This window comes from Anopheles marshallii, chromosome 2 (genome assembly GCF_943734725.1).
Source record: "Anopheles marshallii chromosome 2, idAnoMarsDA_429_01, whole genome shotgun sequence".
Classification (NCBI taxonomy): domain Eukaryota; kingdom Metazoa; phylum Arthropoda; class Insecta; order Diptera; family Culicidae; genus Anopheles; species Anopheles marshallii.
Genome location: NC_071326.1, coordinates 22992959 through 23012399, shown reverse-complemented (window position 1 = coordinate 23012399; position 19441 = coordinate 22992959). Strand labels below are relative to the sequence as shown.

Here is a 19441-nt window from a genome sequence, read left to right as displayed (position 1 = left end):
TTGAACGACTTGTCTGCCCCTTCAGCTCATTATACTTTGTATGTGGCTTGTTATCGTCTGCCCGTAAATAACGCTTCGGCGTCATATTAAGTAAATGTAACCATATATGTGTATATATTAGTGGGTGTTTACACGTCATGCGAAACATGTTGTAATTGATTTTTATACCTTCATCGCCTATCGGTATTGGGCACGCTGTGCTGGGTGGACACAAAGGACCCACATCCGTGCACGCAGCGCATTTCCTTGTTTTCCCGCTATCACCATCACCACCTTCTGAATTCCGAACTTATTAGCTGTTGTTACACTATAAGCCGGACATTACGGTTGTGGGGGCGGCGCTTGGGGGGAGGCTGCTTGACAACAGCCAGCTTTCGATTCAATATAGTAATGTCGTTATAAGTGTTTCAAGTGTTATTTACTACTGTATCAGTTAAAGATTTCTATCTGTGTTAACTCATATTTTTACAGTTTTGTTTTAGATCTTTCAGCTTTCTTACAAATTGCAAACAAGTGAATAGTCGCTTTCGCCAGCTTTAATTTTTTTTTCTTGGCAATGAGTCATTAAATCGTACAATTTGCCTTACTTGCCAGCGATTGACAATAAGGGTTAGGATTGAAAAACCGAAAATGGGAATATTTTTTTATGTAGAAATACTGTATCTTAATAGATACCTTCATTTACAGATTTGTAAAAAAACGTGAGATTTCCAACTAACCATTATGCAAATAATCAATCGGAGTACAAAATAGTTCAAAGGAAAGATGTAACTTAAATCTCGTACCGATCATTAACGATCGAATAGTTCAGTTCGAAATTTGTAAATAAATGTTGCTAAAATCGTAGTTTGAACGAAAATTGTCCATTTTCGCCGTCCATAACATTCCTTTCAGACGGAAAAAATGGACATAAACGAACAAAAGACAATTGAACGGAAGGTTAGTAGCTTTGAAAGCAGAATATATCTATCCCACAATGGCAGTAATCTAGCCAACAATCTTACGAAAACGTAGCAGTAATTGCAATACAGCCTGACTGACTATGCCTAAAACATTCGCAGTTGTTGTTGATCAAATGTTTGCGTTTGCGGCCAGTTCTGTTCTGTAATTTAGCTTTCAATTATTTTAACCGTCGTCTTACAGCTTGATTTCGCCTTTCGCTTACACCATTTTCTTCTCCATGCTTTTTTCCCTTCTCCTTTGCTAGGTTCATTTCTGTTATATCGTCCATCATTATCGTGTGTAATTCCTACCACTCAACTAATCTATCAAAAACTATGTACAAATCGCATCCATTCCCTTGCCGTACAAGAATTAAATCCTGTTGTCACTACATATAAGCTATCTTCATTCAACCCATGGGTACAGCCAAATTTGTTGGTCGGAAAAGTTAAATATTAACCTTTGCCGTGGCCATTCTTGCTGGCTGTTGTCTGATGTCAGGATGCTTTACAGGCTCTCCGGTATGCCGCCGGTCAATCCACGTTATGCGTGAGCCGTAAACTATGCTTATAAAGAATGGGAGAAAGTAAAAAATACTAGTCCTTCTGCCATTATACCAGTACGAGGCAGATAGTTTGCCCTCTACTTAGTTTTTTTTAGGCAATGTCGTACTTCTGTTGCTGCATTGCTTTCCTCCTTCATCCTTCGATGGGATGATGCGGGAGTGGATGGTTAACCAGGGGAAGTCTATCTTACCTTAATAAAGTACATCTATACTGCAAGAAACGATACCATGCGCACCATCCACCACGTCGGCAAGTCCGTCCCGTCATATGCGATAGAAATATCCATTCTACGCGCGATAACTATGATCCATTATCCATCCTAAATCGCATATATACATTGGATTATGTTTTCCTGAAAGGAACAAATGTAAGTGTAAGTGATGATGGAAGTTTAGCCGCTATCAAAACGTACCTCGGTGCTACATCCAAACAGGATTTCACCCTTCAATCTTCTCAAGTCTGCTATCAGTCATTTGCCGTAGTAGTAATGCGCACCACCGCCTGGACCGTTTTATGTGTGTGTGTGTGTTTTTTTATGTTTGTTTTTGTTCAACAATTACCTTCATTTCTTCGTCTTCGAGTTTTCGTTTGTCACCTTCAGCTTATTCTCTCACGGTGTTAGCAATTAAGCAACGACAGCAGCAACAGGGGTAGCTGATACAGCAACGTTTCTTTCTACCCGGTCCTTATTACTAACATCACCACCACACTCGTCATCATCTGGAGATCGCCCATCGGAAGATGGGTCTCCATGTTCGTGGTACATCGCTTGGCGATGAGTCAGTCAAGAGCAGGCAACCTCCGCCGATGCCGTAGCTGCCGGTGTCGTGTTCGAATTGTTACCGCTAGTACTATCACTACCATTGTTACTGCTGCCATTGCCATTCGAGGCGGTGGTTGACGCTTCGAAAGCGTTCTCTTCATCGAGCATTCCCGCACTAGACGGTTGCTCTTCGGAGGGTGTGGAAGGAGCGATGCCTTCGTCCCTACCGCCATTCGCTGACGAAGCGGGAGAGATGTTGGCGGACGGTGTAGCGGTGGTGCTCTGGGAGGTGGCAGCATTGGAATCAGCAATGGTGGTTGAATCGTTCGCGTCCGTGTTTTGCGTGTCGCCAGTTTGCCCAACCGTTGTCGACGATGTGCTGCAGAAACTGCCATTCGAGGTACCGTCGAACTGATGCACAGTTGTGGACATTGCAACATTTCGTAAGCAGTAGTAACAGACAAAAGGATGAAAGAAAAAGGACAAGAATAAAGGATGATCGTAAAGTGGGGTTTTTAACGTAAAATCAGAAACGTAAGAACCGAAAAAATAAAGAAAGAAAGAAAAGTCCATTAGAGACGGTAGAATTGAAACCATCCGTGCGGAAGAAAAGACTATACTGCACTCACGGAATCGTTACGTCGCTTTTTACTAGCACTTCCATTACTGCCCATCGAGGAAGCAGCAATCGGGCTGCTGATGGTGGCAGTGGCAAGATCGCTCGACTTTCGCTTACGCGAAGCAGCATCGGCAGGCGACGCTGACCCGTTGGAGTTTCCACCGCCCGCACTGCTGGACTGTGTGTAGCTGTCCGATATCTTACGCTCACGTTTCAACAGATTCGGGTCAAGGTATTGTGTCAGTTGCTTCCGTCGCACATGTCTGGCCTCGATCTTCATACCATCCTTTAGCAGCTTAATGTGCACCTGGGAAAATACAAAAAAAAGGTGATTTAACATGAGACAAGAGTAACCACAATACGGTTAGCTTCCCTTACCGCATGTTTATGTACGGAATCGGTGAAATTTTGTATGCTCTCGGTAAGATCGACGTTCAGGTTTTCGGACCGTTCAAACTCCAGCCCAATGAACCATAGCGAACAGAATGGATTCGGTTTACCATCCGCGCCGCTCAGTGTGGTGGCCGCATTTTGTTCATGCTGTTCGTAGCACTTCGGATTAACGTGTGCTAGATTGATGTGTTGATTACGCTCGAGGTTTAGTATCAGATAGCGTATCTTGGACTCCACCAGACCGCACCATTCTAGATGATCATCGGCATTGCTCGAGGTAACTAGCAGCACGATAAAATGACGATACCTGAAGGCAACGCAAAAGGGACCGATTATTATGGCGATGAATTTGATGTGACTTTACATACCGGTAGAAGAAACTCGGCGCCTCGAATAACTTTTCCCACATTTGCTTGCCCATCATTATATCGTCCGTGATTTGCATGCCACGATTGAACTCCATGAGCATCACCTTGCGCGTCGAGCTCGATACGTTGAAGGTTGAATTTTGCTGCGGATATGCTGGTGTGATGATTGGCATCAGGTGAAACCGATCCTGCACATTTACTCGCGGATCCCAAACCTACGGTGAAAGCAGATCGGAATTTTACGTTACATTGTACAACACAATAATTCATATAAAGGGGCGATATTCACTCAGAAGAAGTTCGAAAGCAACAGACATAGTTGGAGAATTTTTTAAAGTTTTCAATTTTTCAAACAAGTTCAGTGTATATCTTCAGTTAATACGATACAGGACGGTACATTACCATAAAGCCGAGATTTACGTTGTCGGGCTGCTTGAGCAGGACGGGTTGGGGCCACTTCCATCGCGAGAATACGAGGAAAAACTTATGCACAAGCGTAGCCGCTACTGCGTTTGGATAGAGCTGGCAGGTTCGGGCCACCAACATTGCCCAAGAGACACCGCCGAAATAACCAAGAGAGTTGGAATAGATTCCGTGTCCTGAAATGATTATACCAGAGTTTACGCATGTAAAAAAATCTTCCTTTTCCCTGCACATTAGATACTTACTCTTAGCCCAAAGTTTAATCGTCCGCAGTGCTAATCGAAAATTGTCAATATTTGGTACGAGCCGCAGAATTTCATCCGTCACCCGACATCCGTTCAGACTGCGTACCGACTTCTGGTCAAGGTTCTTCAGCAATATATCGTCCCGCAAGTCAAAATTATCGGGTATTTCCTTCAGCGCTAGCCGTGCGAACAGCAGATCAATCTCAATGCCGTCAAAGTTCATCTTGATAACAGGTACGAACGCTTCCTCAACGGCCTGCAAACGATAATGCGCACAAAATGACACATCAACCATCATGAGTCAACTATAATATATCAAACGTGCAAGAAACTTACTCTGCACTCGGTGACTTCGGGTTGTTGCTTCAACAGCTCAAAAAATGACCCGAAATAGTCGGCCCGCTCTATATTGCGTGGCGCTACGCACAGGGCATCAATATCAGCCCCTTTATGGTGCACTCCGAGCCGGTACGAACCGAACGTGTATATTTTACCGCCCAGCTTTTCGGCCATTGCCTCGGGCATGTTCTTCGCAATGGACACATCGCGTACCCACTGCTTGACGAGCGTGTTTAGCTTAGCCAATATTTCCATTCGATGATTAAGTTCCTCCTCAGCCTCGAACACATTGTATGGTTCTGTAATGAAGATAATTTTGTAGCAATTATACGATGAACTAACAACAAACAAGCGTATCAACTAAGATAACACATTCTCCACCTAATCATATCGTACCGTACGATCACGTACCTAAACTTTTTTCCAGCTCCTTTGTCTTTTGAATGTCTTCCGGTTTTGGCTCAGCCGTGCTAATTGCTGACGTCATGCCGAGCGTTTTGGTGGCCGAACCGGAACCACCACCATTCGGCTGGGATCGCTCCGAGTTCCACATTTTCGCGGAGCTAATTGATTGCACTCGTGTACCCACCAATCTTCAACTGCCGATCCGGAACAGCCGCTTAAGTACGTCAACAAAGAAAGAACAATCACCGTAATTTTTGTTCGTGGTGTGACGCAGTTTCACCACTAGGCAGTCGATTGCACTCGTCCTTAAATCACCATTACACTTCACGTTAATCTGTTCTCGAAATGCCCAATAACAGACATAAGACGACGGATAATTGAATTATGTATATGTAAACGATCGTTTGCTAAAGCGTGTGCATCCTCAGTGCGGGTAGAATATTGTTTTGTTTATGAAAATTATCTGAAATAAAATTAAATCCATTAGTGTACCATAGATTTAGATCCAAAACAACAGCAAACCTCACCATAAAACGTAACACACAAATTATCTCCTTCGCAGAATCAAGTTAACGACGAACAAACACGTTAGCCACTGGAACGTCCTGCAAACTTCCTATGGACAGCGAATTGTGGCTGCTGCTGGTTGCAAAACACTCCTCACGCTAGCCGCAATAGGCAAACTTGTTCTTCACATTCCGTGGATTTGCAACATGAACCGAAGCATTAGCGTTGCTACCGGACTTTCCGACTCCGAGCGGCTCTCCGTGCCGTGGGACGTTAACAGCGACGAGACGTCAATCTTTCCAAATTCTCACAGTCACAGATGCGTAAGGTCGACACATTCTACAAGTAAAGAAAGGGAAAGTTGATGAGGGAAGTAAAACACTAAACAATGAAAGCAAACGGCAAGGACGCATCAACACGATGAACAAACGAACTCAAACGATTGCAACAGCAAGCCTACCCACTTTCGAACGGTGCCTAACAACTCACAGGCATCGCGATTAAAACAAGCTGATCATAGTGAGCCATTCTTGGAAGGATGTTTCAATTTCGCTAATCTTATCAATCGGGATGCGAGTGAACACACAACGAAGTAGCTGCTTTAAGCACGACATTCCGGTCCGTGCCGTTTCATTCACATTCACACTACCTTCTCGTCAGCAGCGTCCGCTTACGCGGCCGTGAAATTTGCAAAAGTAAAAAACCTCCCATACTCACCGTAGGACGGTCGCTTACTTCAACACACCACACCACGTCGATCGGTAAAATGAAAAGTCAGCTTTTTCACCAGCATACAAAAACGCACAACCTTCCCCCGGTGACAGTTCCGGCTTGGAGGGTGTATACAAGGGTGAAAGAAAATTCGTCGGTCATCCACAGTTTCACGACGCATACATTGGTGGCGTTCCTGCAACACTCGGTGGGTCGGTTGGCGTACGTGAACGGGGCCGTTTATGAACGACAAGGCGACCGCGTCCGTTTCGGAAAATGCAACAACTGTACAGACACACACACATGCACGCACGCACTCACACCAGAGGAAACACCAACGTTCGCTGAACACAATGGCGAGGTAGGAAGGCGAATGAAAACAAACGGCGGGTTGGGGGTGGTATGGAAATGCAAACGAAACAGCTCACTTTGGAACGAAATGCACGACAAATGGGAAATGGGTAAGAAAGTTGGAAACAACGGAAACAATTCTTCGCAACTGGCAACAGAGGGATCTCGATTTTCGATTTTCGCGCTTCACATTTTACATCCGATGTCGACGATGTTGCAAGCACTTTACACCATTAAACAAGTTAGCCCTAGCACCAAGGGGCACCATCACCGTCTCTCTTCCGACCGACTGTTCAGCTTCCGATTAAGCGATCTTCGCACCAAAACTTCCAAGAACTACAATCGATGCCCGATTTCAGGTTCCGTCGTGGCCAATCATTTCACGCGAATGCGGCGGTACGGAAAGCGACTCACTGGCATGGAAAGAAAAACTCCAACTACCAACCCGCTGGACAGTTACAGCTCACGGAATGGTTTACCTACGACGGCCGCCAGGTAGGTGGAAACGGGGTAGAAATTACGGTATTTTCACTTCCTAGTACCGCTTGCCAAGTCGCGAGGTGCCACTCATAGCCGCCATTATTATTATTCTCCTAAAAACGTTCTGTACGCGTGAGTGCTGTTCGGAAGGCGTGCGTCTTGACCGGTCATGCACGGTGACAGCAGCTGTCACTGTACATGTCATGAAAATGAGCTGAGAATAATTGTTCCAAATTATTCGTAAATGTGAGCAAATTCATCGCAAAATGTCGGGCAGGTACCGTTAGAAAAGCTCCACAGTTAATTTAAATAATTTTCATTCTATTCTCATTAAAATTTTCTCATTTCTTTTACTAAATGGTGTTGTAAGGTCTTTTGGGTAGATTGACATTGCTAATAGAACTCTTTCGCTGCTTAGGAGAGTGTTCACAACTGTTATGCAGCGTACACTTTTTCCTTTCGAATAATCAGTTTACTGAAATTGAATGAGGAATATTATTATGTAAAACCCCAAATTTCCTCCTTGAATATTTGGGATTTTGAATGATTGTTACTGGATGGCCAGATGAAGTACAGCATATGTACCTACTCCTCCGGCACTACAATCTCTTCGCGATCTTGACCTACTGCAGGAGTCCTCTAATCCGCTCACGGTCTAACGCCGTCGTCTGCCAACACATTATTCCGATCTTTCTTGCAGACTCTTCGTGACATGCATGACTCCATCTCAATTTGGACCTCCTTTCTGTCCATGTAGATGACCTAAAAGGGGTTTTTTTTTTAAAAAGGTGTATACCGGAACTGTAAAAGTTCTATGTAGTCCCAGGTTTGTTCGTCGCGACAGGACTTTTGAGAGGAGAACTATGTCTGTGAAATATACTGTACAGAATATATGGTTAACGTAATCCAACCCATGTTTAGTAATTTTCTACGCAACATTAAGAACGGCCAGTACAATTCCAATGATGAATAATGTATGCATTGCTTTATTGTTACACACTATTATGAATACAAATATGTTCATCTCGATCTCGTCAGCTTTTGAGTGTACAAAGCTCCCAACTAGTTAAGGGTCGCTTCAATGCTGCTGAATCTCAAAGGGAATCTTCAAAGGGGAAAGATAAACGAATCACTTCAAAACTGGACGTAGTTTCGTTTACTTGCTACATTCCGATGTACAATCTTGTGTGCGGGATTATTTTTCCTGACCCTTTCAACGCATTTAAAAGTCGCCACATCTTTCTCGAGCGTATCTCTTCCACCGGTATATTTTAAAAAGTTTCTTACTTTGTCTGCATTGCGTTTCATTGTGTCTATTATATGATTCAACCCAATTATACCTACATAAATAATCTAGGACACGGTTTTATTATCTACTTATCTACTATCTTATTAATGTGCCAGAGCTTTTCCTTCAGGCAAGGGTATGCTTAATTCGATATTTAGACTTCTCTTCACGGCTTCAACCTGACTGACCTTGCTTGCTGATGTTTGTGGTTTTGGACGCATCGATAACAAATAAATCAATGAATGGATACAATTATAGAACCGTTTCCGTTCTAACATTGGTAGTTTTTCTCGCGATCTGATGTCTGCACGATGAAATGGATTGAAGAGATTAAAACGACTATAAAATAGAAAAGCACAATGATGTAGCTGTGACATACAAACACAGTTATTCTAACGGATGTTGAAAACAAAAAAAACACTACTAAACATGACTAAGAAATATAAAACATTAAAACATGACTTCATTGGTGATGGTGCTTGCAAGATTCTCCCCTACAATCATTAATCGTAAGACGCTTCTGCATTACAAAGGGCTATCTCAAGGGGCTTACTTAACACGCCGATAAGTTACGTGTGAGTTTGGTGAGCAAAAATGTCCACGAAACCTGCGCCTCTAGCAAAGACTGACTATACGGTTAAGCCTAACAAATAGCCTGCACGAGCGATGGGACAACTGGCAGGCGGTTACTTAAAGCCAAGAAGAGATATAGAAGTAAAATTTTTAGGTACAATACATCATGATCGTCACACTCTGCCCATCAAAAGAGAATGGTATGTTCTACTACGGCTAGGAATTAACTGTTTGTCGTAGCACTGGTTACGGATAGAATCGTTTGAACATATGACATATGTACTATTTCTTATCGTGCTTCCTCCGACCAAGCGCTTCTCTAAGCAGACTACATAGGTTCGCTAACTCTTCGTTAATTTACAATAATTTGTTTGGCTTATCTATCCCCAACCACTCGGGTTCATTCGGCTAGAGCAGCATACACTGCCAATCTCTTAGTATAATCATATTGCGGTTGCTTCAACTTTACAATAAAAGTGTATTGACCTTACCACACATTTGTATGTTGGCGTTTCAACATGCATCCGGTTCAGTGGGAGTTGCTTCATTTTCCTCGGTGTCGTTTGATTGAACGTTAGGCTCAACATTAAGTTCCTGGCAGGAGGCCATTGGCGGAGAAGATGAACGTGGCGGCACTGCCTCATTACGATCATCAACAGCAGGCAGATAGCTTTCTTCCTCTCTTTCATTGTGGGAATAATCTTTCGCTGCTTCTCTCACATTAATCTCCACGGCAGAAGCCGAATCATCCCGTTGGCCTTCGAAACGTTCTTCCGAAACACGACGAAATTCAACGTTTTCTTCCTGTGGGTGGTTCATGTTGAGAGAATGTTCATCGCCAGACGCATTTTTCCGGCTGTGATTATTTTCGTCCATGTCAGAATTACGAAATTCACCACTTTCCACTTTATCGTGGGCGTTTTGTTCATCGCGATAGGCGGTGTTATCTTCACCAGAAAACTGATTGTTGTTCGTGTGTTCCGGCTCATCTTCCGGTTCTGGCGAATAGAGAATAGGCTGAGGTCGTTCGTCATCGGCATCATCGTTTCGGTGATGATGATTGCGTAGGAACCGACGATCGCCCGTGTTTTCACCTTCACCGCTTTGCCTACTCATTGCATTGTGCGAATCGTGCTCACTATGCCGCGATTGATCATCGCATATCGTCATATCTTCGGTTTCCGACTGTCCACCTTCCCGACGATTTTGACGAGCCTCTTGATCGTGCTGCTGTTGGTCTTGCTCCTCATTTCCTTCGGAGTTCCTCCGCTGACGGTTAGTGGATGAGAATTGGGCCGGTCGTCCGGTAGTCGATCTATTATTAGCGTCATCCCAAGATTCGTCATCATCGTCCCATCGGGCTACACCGCCTGGGCGATTGCCTCCTCCCTGGTTGCGATTATTATTTCCACCTCGGGCGCTATTAAATCGCTGACCGCCACCACCGCCATCACCACTTCCAGCACTTTCGTCACCACTGCGCCAGTTTTGTTGTCTTCCTCGGCCACGGTTACCTTCGTCACGGCTGTTGTTGCTGTTGTTGCCACGTGCTCCACCAGCGCGGTCATTCCAGTTACGTCGATTGTTGCCATTGTTACCATTATTGCCACCTGAATCGTATCCATTGCTACCTTCGTCGCGATCAAAGAACGCACCCTGTTGACGATCATCGTTGAAGAACTGACCGCCACGCTGCTGCGGGTTATTGTTCCTTCCACCACCTGCTCGATTGCCAAACATTCCTCCGCTATTACCACCGCGCCCACCACCACCACCTTGTTGCTGGTTGCCGAACGGTCCATTACGGCCCATATTGCGTCCGCCTCCATCGCCGTTTCCACCCGCAATGTTGTTATTGAATCGATTCTGCTGGAAGTTTCCACCGCGTCGCGAAAAGTCTCCTTCGCGATTGCCAAAATCTATAACGGAATTTTAGAAATTTAAAAGAAAAATGAGTTAAAATCGTTTGCTTAAGCGTAAAACACTCTTTCAGCACTTACCGCCTTCTCCATCATATCCACCACGTCCAAAATTACGACCACCCACACCAACACCTCCACCGGCGCGCTGCTGTTGATTGTTAAACTCCAAAACCCCGGCCAGCTCTCGTAGCCGTTCAGAAAGAGGCCGATCATCTTGCTGATTGTTGGCTCCATCGCCACCACGGAAATTGTTACCTCCACCACCCCAACGACTACCACGCTCCCCACGGTCGCGTCTTGCCCCACCATCACCACCGGCTCCTCGATCGAAGCCGCCTCCTCCACGTTGATCGCGTTGCTCCCGGTTACGATCACCTCCACGACCTCGAAGATGTTCTCTGCTATCTTCATTGGCTCGCAAGAAATCTCTTGCTCCACGACCACCTCCCATATTGGGATCTCCTTCCGTATCATCGCTACCCACATCCAATGGGCCACCACCGTTATCCTGCATGTTTCCAGCAACCGCTGAACCACCAAAGAAACCGACAGCATTACCCGGTGGCCCCGGGGGAAGATTTGCGCTCGGAGGCATTAGAGGTGGCGGTGGTTGATTAAAGAACGCACTGGCACTTTGACCACCACCAACCATTGGTGCAGGATTGGAGGAGTGTTCGTCCTCCATCTCGATATCCATATCATCCGCAGATGATTTGCTGATGTTGGAACTCATCATGTTCGACGATCCTCCACCGTTGCCCATTATTCCTGTGGCAGATGAACTTGACGAGGGTGGTGGTGGAGGTAACACACCGTATCCTCCCATTGGGAGCGGGGGTGGATTGCCTGATAGCATCATACCGGGAGGAGGCACGTTCATTCCTAACCCAGGCACCATATTAGCACCCATCGGAATTCCCATCTGTATTGGTAATCTGGATAAAGGACAAATCAATTTTAGTTCACGTCACATAATGCTGACACACACACACACTGATTTACTTACCGTGCAACAGGGCCCATTGGGAAGGGTGGCATTCCCATTCCCATCATGGCGGTTGGTGGTGGTTGGCTCGTATCAACTGCGCTCAGCGGAAATAGCGATGGGTTCAACATTCCAGCGGCCGCTGCAGCTGCAGCAGCTGCTGCCGCCGTGGATAACTCGGTCCCATCCAGCTTCTTCAAATTCATACCTGGTGCTAAGCTGAGGCCCATGGCAGCGGCTGCTGCTGCAGCCGCGGCCGAACCTAGACCTACTGTTCCGCCGGATGATTTTTCCTTCATCCACTGGGGCATTGTGTCCTCATCGAACATGCCACCATCCTCGAGCGACTCAAGATCCGTGTTGGGGCTCAGCTTCGACCAAGGAATGTAGCTAACACCAAGATCCAAATCCCAGTAGTCTTTCCATTCCTTGCTTTTAACGCCCTTGCCAGCGGCCCAGGAGATCGTGATCGTACGTCCGTGCATCTTATGATTCTTCAGGCTCTGCATCGACTTGAATGCATCCTGACGCCGGTTCATAACGATAAAAGCACAGCCTCGTGGAGGAATCATGTCGATGCTCACGATGTCACCATATTTACCGAATGTATCGGATAGCTCCTCTTGCTGTACCAGCTTGGAGAGATGGCCAACCCACAGTGTCGTGCTGCAAACTGTTCCGGAAAAGATGGGAATACAAAATGGTTAGTATATATTTCAGTTTGATGTAATACTATCGTACGTGTAGAGCAACAACAGCAATGGATAATTCCTGAAGCATTAGTGCGGGAATGGCTTATTTCGACAGACTTTTTGTAATTTGTTAGAAAAATCACAATTAGTCACTATAATCTTCATAGCTTAGGCATCGATGTAAATCAGACATTATGCTTCAAAATTTAAGCTTTTTTAAGAATTTTTAAACTGAACTTTCCAATATAAGTTAATTTTACATTAATAAATTGTCCTAAAAATGAGCTTCCGTTATACTATTTCTAATCCATAAATCCTGGACCGTTTATCATATAAATAAAAGGAGTAGTTTGTTCAAATAACATGCCAGTTTCAATGTTCCACGTATTATGAGTGAAGGAGAATAATCGTAATCCATTTGATCCACTGATTCGGTCAAAATGTTACAGAACACTAAAAAACTAAAATTTTCACCAGTTTACAGGTTTTCGGCAAATTCTTGGTTCCGATTTCTAAAGCATTGTTTTGGTAAAAACGCATTTCAACATTGATGAATGTGTTCAAACTATGGAACTTTGGTTATTTGCCATGAATGTTCATTAGACATTTTTATCAGATTTTTCTGAAACTTTAATAAGTTTAGAGAAAAACCAATAAGAAATACTTTTTTTTTAATATACCGATTATGTATCTCCCCTATATAGCATGGTATTTACGTTAGAATCAGGTAGTGTCGCCATTTTATACACGGAGGACCCATACCAAATCAAACCCATACCAATTCCCCGCACGCAGGATCGATTGCCTATGTAAAGGAATCTCCTGACGTTATAATTAAAAAAAAAGCTATGGAAAAGCCAGCCAAGTTTGTCAATTGATAGCCAAGAATTAAACATTCACACGCATAACGCTGCTAGATGTAACAGATAAAGGGTTCAGAACGACGGAAACACACAATTACTACGCGGAAATGTTGCCAATCGGTTCACTGCACTACTTAATTTTGCGCGCGGCATCATTTTCACACACTGTGCATTTCGGATTTTCTGATCGTGGATGTTTCGGAATTGCAGATGCTTCTTTGAATTGGAACATCACTATGGAACTAGGTTCCAATAACTGTCCACTAGCACCACAGTTATTGCTGCTTTACACGCTGTCGCCGATGTTTGCATCCCGTTTCAGGATGATTCGCTCAACGGGATCTCTTACCACTCAGGTGCTCTTTCTTCATTTCTGGCAATCCTTTCCTTTTGCGTTCCCGCTCGTGTTCCTTCTCCCGTTCCCGATCTTTCGTTGAGGTTCCGCCACGATCGCGGGACGATCGCCTTCGAGATGATCTTGGCGATACGGACCGTGAACGGGAATGCGATCGTCCTCGGCCGCCACGTCCACTGGTGCCACCTCCACGGCGATCGCGCGGTGATCGTGATCTGCTCTTACGCCTCGAAGATGAAGATGATGATTTGTAGCGATCGTTGTTTCCGCTCCCACCAGCAGTACCGCTGCCTCCCAGCCCGATGCCTCCACGGCTTCCACCAACCGGTAACGGATCTCCAAGGATCTAGATTTTCGATAAGAAACGCAGAGTGAAGTGTGTTCGTGTGTACAGTTGATTCCCGCACATTATGGTACACATCGGCAGGTGTACGTGCCATCAGTCGGAATACACAGCGCCACGTCACAAAACGCAAAAAAGAGAGAAAGAGAGAAAAGAAAAAAAATGGGAAGAAAAGATATCGTTTAAACATGTACATCTCCCGTGCATTTCCGCAGCAGTTTTGTGTGTCCGTTCTGTTCGTTCTCGAATCCTTTTATCGTGAGAATGTTTTCAATAGTCTAGGCTAGATTAAACTCCATCCTTAGAGTTTCGCTGGGGACGTTGTATGGCTCGAATGACTCTATTGGCTTTTTTGGCTTTTCCATTCAAACAGTTTTCCCATCTCGTTTATCGTTTCATAATGTTGCAGAGCAATCCGAGTATACTTGTAGAATGGTGAACAAGGTACAATATTTCAATCCTATTCAACTCGAATAGGAAGGAACTTACCGTACATCCAACGTTGACACACCTTCCCATTTGCACCTCACCGAGAGCTGCTTGACCCTCCCATTTACGGTACGGGAGGTGCAAACGAGACTGCGGCTGTGTGCTTTAGGACGCCAATCTCACCGCGCATTATGAAACCCTACCTTTCGTTGCTGTTGCTCGCCTTTTTGTGATCGTATCCTGCGTTGGTCGATGGGTACATTTTTTTGCACATGCCATATATTATAAACTAACTGTTTCTGGTTATGCAATTCAATCGCAACCCCCATTTTTTTTCTTATACATTTTTGGATGTTGTGAATTCGTTTATATATTTTCTTTAATTATCCTTACATTGGTGTGTCCATACACCCAAGTATTCGGCACATATATTGCATATCAGTCTTTTGAATGGGCGAATGAAACTTCGGTCCCAAGAAAACAAAAATCCTGGCCATGGTCTCATATATATTAAACATCATAAAAGTCTATTTATGAATAGTCTAATAAAAAATCCATAATCAATCCAAATTACGTCCGACTGTTGTGTTTGCTCACATTTCTAACTGTACAATAGTCTGATCCACGATCAGCTTTGATCTACTGAGTATTACAACTTTGAACTTTGCATAAAGTCTATAGCGATCGAAAAGAATATTAAAGCTCAACATGCCGTCGAATTTAAATGTATCTAGTAATGATCATTTTCTTCAGGTATCGATTCAAGTAGCAACCAAACAAGTACAATAGATCGATATATAGCAGACATGAGTCACGGATCAACTTGTTTGGTCATATAAATGTATCTACATATATCTCGACAGAGCTATGTTTACATTTTACAGGTTCGGGAACTTCCTTGCAAAATTTGGCTTTGCATCCGCCGAAATCGAACAAGCGATCTCCAGTACACGGATGTTAGTCCCAACTGCATAGACGGCGATCCCAAACCTGTAGATAGTATGCTCAGTTGACTTAACAATTTTAGTCATAATTCGTAATATACGATACTTATTCTTTTTTTTCGTTAGAACGGCCTGATCGTATCGACTTATTTTACCACAAAGTCGGGTAGTCAGTCTTTGCTACGAGGACGATATTTTTTCTTAACTCTCTTACTCTCTCTCTTCCTTTTTGGCAACAACCTCAAGAGGTCTAGCTTTCAATTTGTGGCTTTCTGTGACTTTATTTACCCGTAGCTGGATAGTAAGTCCTGCTTATGGGAGATTGGTCCGGTTCATTCGTGTGAAGACCGGCGTCGCTACCATCATGTCGCTCCAATACTCTCTCAGTTAATATTAATATTCGCTCGCAAATAATCCACATTCTATGTGAATTAATTGCAAAATTATGTTACATTGTACTTCTAAAGTGGAGCTCGTTTCAATAAACTGACCCAATGCTTGCTTGTTATATAATTCTTGTACGAAGAACAGAGAAACGAAGAACAGTACTATCTACTATGTGTTGAAAATATTCACCTCAACTCCTGTTATCGCCACATCGTTGTCAGTATCAACATCCTTCGAGTGACCTAGATTATGGTAGATCAATAGTATGGAGCAGATGAGCCACATGAATCGGTGACGATCGTAATCGTACCAAGAGTATGGTAATTTATGATATTTTGAGAAGAAAAGAAAGAAAAAGAAAAAGGAAGAAATCGAAAAAAAAAACATTATAAGAAACTTGTTCAACAGTAGAAGCGTGTTTATGGTGGTCGGCTTCGCTTGCTTACCAGCATTCAAATCAATCGGTGGTTGTCGGCTAAGGTCACATTCGTTGGCAAACGGTAACTTCATCAGCACGCTGGCAAGGTGTTTCTCAAACTTTTCCTCCTTGAGCAGCATCTCGGACAGCTTGGTTTGCTTCTCGTCCTGCTGCTTGAGCTTTTGCAGGTTCTGCAGTTGCTTCAGCACATTCGGGTCGGATAAAATTTGGGCAATGTTGCCACCGGGCATTTGGGATAAATCCGGCATACCGGTGTTCCCCGGTAAGGGTACCGATGGTGAATTCTTATCATCATCATCATCACTACCGTAGTCGAAATCTAGCAGCTTCTTGTTGAACTTGACCTGATCCTTCGATACGGTGCTAGCCTGATCGCCAGACGTTTGACGCATTAAAATTTGCTGGAATTGTTGCAGCTGTCGGATGGTGGACGGATCAAGTTGCTTCTGTGAACGAGAACATTCGTCATGCCATTAAAATGGGAAGATATATAAGGTGTGTTGCCGGATGCAGCAAAAAAAGTGGTTACCCCCAATAAATATTACTAGGCTTAAATGTATCATTACCGTTTCACCCATCTGTAACTGGCCACCATGATCGTCCATACCACCACCCATGGAGCCGCCGACCGGTGAGTCATGGGGCAACCCACCAGGATTCATCCCATTTGCTCCCTGCTCCTGCAACACCTGCGCATTGTACTGCTGGTGGATCGGATGGTCCGGATTCGCAAGGTCAAACAGCGGTTGGATGACTTCTGGCAAAAATACCATATTCTTCTGCCACAGGTTCAACACACGAATTATTTTACTCTGTAGTAAACGAAGAAAAGGTTATTTTTGCATGAGAATCGTTAGATTTCGCATTCTCCATTTCCACTAAAAGCGCGGATTTGCCATGCCATGGTCGCATTCGGCGCTCGCGCTGTAGGTTGTTTACCAATCACTGGTCTCATTCGCTTACCTTATCTTCCGGCGGGCAACGGAACAGATGCGCAAACGTTGATTCCATGTTGCGTGCAAACCGCGGTGCAAACACATCTTTCTCCGGTCCGAACTGATGACGCGACTGTCGCACAATGGAATCGATCACGTACAGGCCGGGAATTTTGTACTCGCATTTGCACTTCTGGATGAATTTTTCCACACTCTGCACAACGTGCTTGTAGAACTTGATCGCCTTCATAGCACTCCGGGTAATCGAAGCCATTTTGGCCTTCGATATCGGCGGTTTGGATTCATACAGCCCGGATAGCTATGGGAAAACATGGTTAGCATAAGAAAAACGGACACTGGCATAAGCATTTTGGTTTGAAAACAAATATAAAAAAAAATCACATCACAAAAGTTGGTCATCAAGCATCATTAGTAACGTGCCAACGAAATCGGAGAGAGAGTTTGACACTTTGGAAAATAAGGGTAGTTTGGGCACTGCACAGAGTCACAGTGAAAATGAATCATACAACATATCGATTATTTCACGCACTTGGTTTGCCACAACGAAAGATGTACTTTCTTTCGGTAAACAACAGTTTATGGTCCTTTAAAGCGTACCGTTTTTCGCTCCAATTCACACACTGCAAAAACAACCCTTTGTCACTTTGTTCACTGCGCTTATCAAGCGCATATTTTCCACCAGAAAACTTCATCCCCCACCCCACTAACACCATCAGGCACACACGGCACCCACAAGGAACAACTAGAAAGAGATTCTCACCTCCTGGTTAAACACCCGGACCGTCTCCATGCTGGTTGCTTCTATAGACGACGCCACGATGTTAGATTTTCTTCGCACTTGATACAGCAAAACTAATTCTCAATGAAATTGAACCACAGTCTACCACGACGTAGCAGTAGCCGCTGCCATAAAGTGAACACTTGTTGTAAATCTCACCCCCCGTTCCGCGGATGGTAGTCTTTTCACTCAATTTGTTTGATTACACGGTACAATCGGGGTGTAAACGGCACTAAAGACGATCGGTTTTATTTCACACAACAAATCTCGAGGCTTCAATGAAACACCCTAGAAAGGGAACTCGATCAAAAGTGGTCGTTTTGCACGGGACAAGCGACCGTACGCATAGAATTTTTCAAAATGGCTACCCCGTGGTGTCCTCTGCTGCTGATCGGCAAACGATGAAAAAAAAACGAAGAACGGCTGTCAATTGTTCCACCGTTGACAATCGATAAGTTGCAAATGACAGCGCGCTTGTTTATGTTTTCAAAAGTAAATTTATCACCAAATTGTGTTCTTAAAATTAAGGTAAGCGATACAGATAACATTAAAAAAAATTTCACTGTTTCATGGATACAATAAAGAAGGAACATAACGTATTATGAGGAACAATCAACAAATCGACGAAAACGATAACTCGAGTAACGCACGGAGAATGTCAAAATGGTTGTAACGCCCTTTCGTTGGGTTGTCATAAAGAAGGGAAAATTATCGAAGGGAATTTATAACGGAATAATAAGCTCGAAAAGTGTTTTTTTTTTATAAAGACAATCATTAATGCGTTCGTACTACAAGATGATTTGTTCATGTTTCAGGAGAAGAATTCGCTCGAAATGAGCATGAATCACATTTAGTTGGGACTGATTGTGAGACCGACTGCAGCTCGATGGGGTTGTTGGGATAGTGATAGTGTAAACTTGCAATGAAATTAGATTAGTTTGTATGCGGTTAAATTTTAAACGAGTTTTTTCATTTAATATTAAAGGTGGCAGCGAACGAAAGTGGAGCAAACGAACGGAAGAACACGAATGCATTCTAGATGTAACGCCAGCTTGCTGTTACATGTAGTGTCATCTGTTGGTGGGAATTGAAAGTTCTGAGTTTTGAATTTATTCCGCTCGTTTATGCCATGTCGTTTAACCAAACCGTTTTACAAAATACGAACGACTTGAATATTCTTTCGGATTTAACTACCAGTGCGTGTTAATAACGAATCACTGCATTAATAACTTGTATTTGTTGTAATTTGACTTAATGAACAATGACTTGAATGATACTTGAATCACATAATTAAAAATTAATGTACACTAAATTAAAGAACTACAAAAACGGAAAGGATTGTGAAGTACAGTTCCATTGCTTTCCCGATCACAAT

At 43.8% G+C, this 19441-nt stretch overlaps 2 protein-coding genes across 2 annotated transcripts; both read right to left on the bottom strand.

The window, feature by feature from the left end:
* Nucleotides 1-2292: 2292 nt before the first annotated feature.
* Nucleotides 2293-5211, bottom strand: LOC128719564 (poly(A) polymerase type 3). Its single transcript, XM_053813189.1, has 8 exons — nucleotides 5070-5211; nucleotides 4656-4957; nucleotides 4320-4575; nucleotides 4054-4250; nucleotides 3652-3866; nucleotides 3269-3590; nucleotides 2901-3197; nucleotides 2293-2682 (listed from the first exon to the last, which is right to left on the bottom strand). Exons 1-8 carry the CDS (start codon nucleotides 5209-5211, stop codon nucleotides 2293-2295), a joined length of 2121 nt encoding a protein of 706 aa, XP_053669164.1.
* A 4275-nt stretch (nucleotides 5212-9486) lies between these two features.
* On the bottom strand, nucleotides 9487-18078 carry LOC128707372 (SR-related and CTD-associated factor 8). The gene is made up of 9 exons (XM_053802325.1): nucleotides 18049-18078; nucleotides 17296-17586; nucleotides 16899-17144; nucleotides 16340-16778; nucleotides 16083-16135; nucleotides 13785-14136; nucleotides 11902-12553; nucleotides 10974-11830; nucleotides 9487-10892 (listed from the first exon to the last, which is right to left on the bottom strand). The coding sequence occupies exons 1-9, from the start codon at nucleotides 18076-18078 to the stop codon at nucleotides 9487-9489; spliced, it is 4326 nt and encodes a 1441-aa protein (XP_053658300.1).
* Between the last annotated feature and the right edge of the window lie 1363 nt (nucleotides 18079-19441).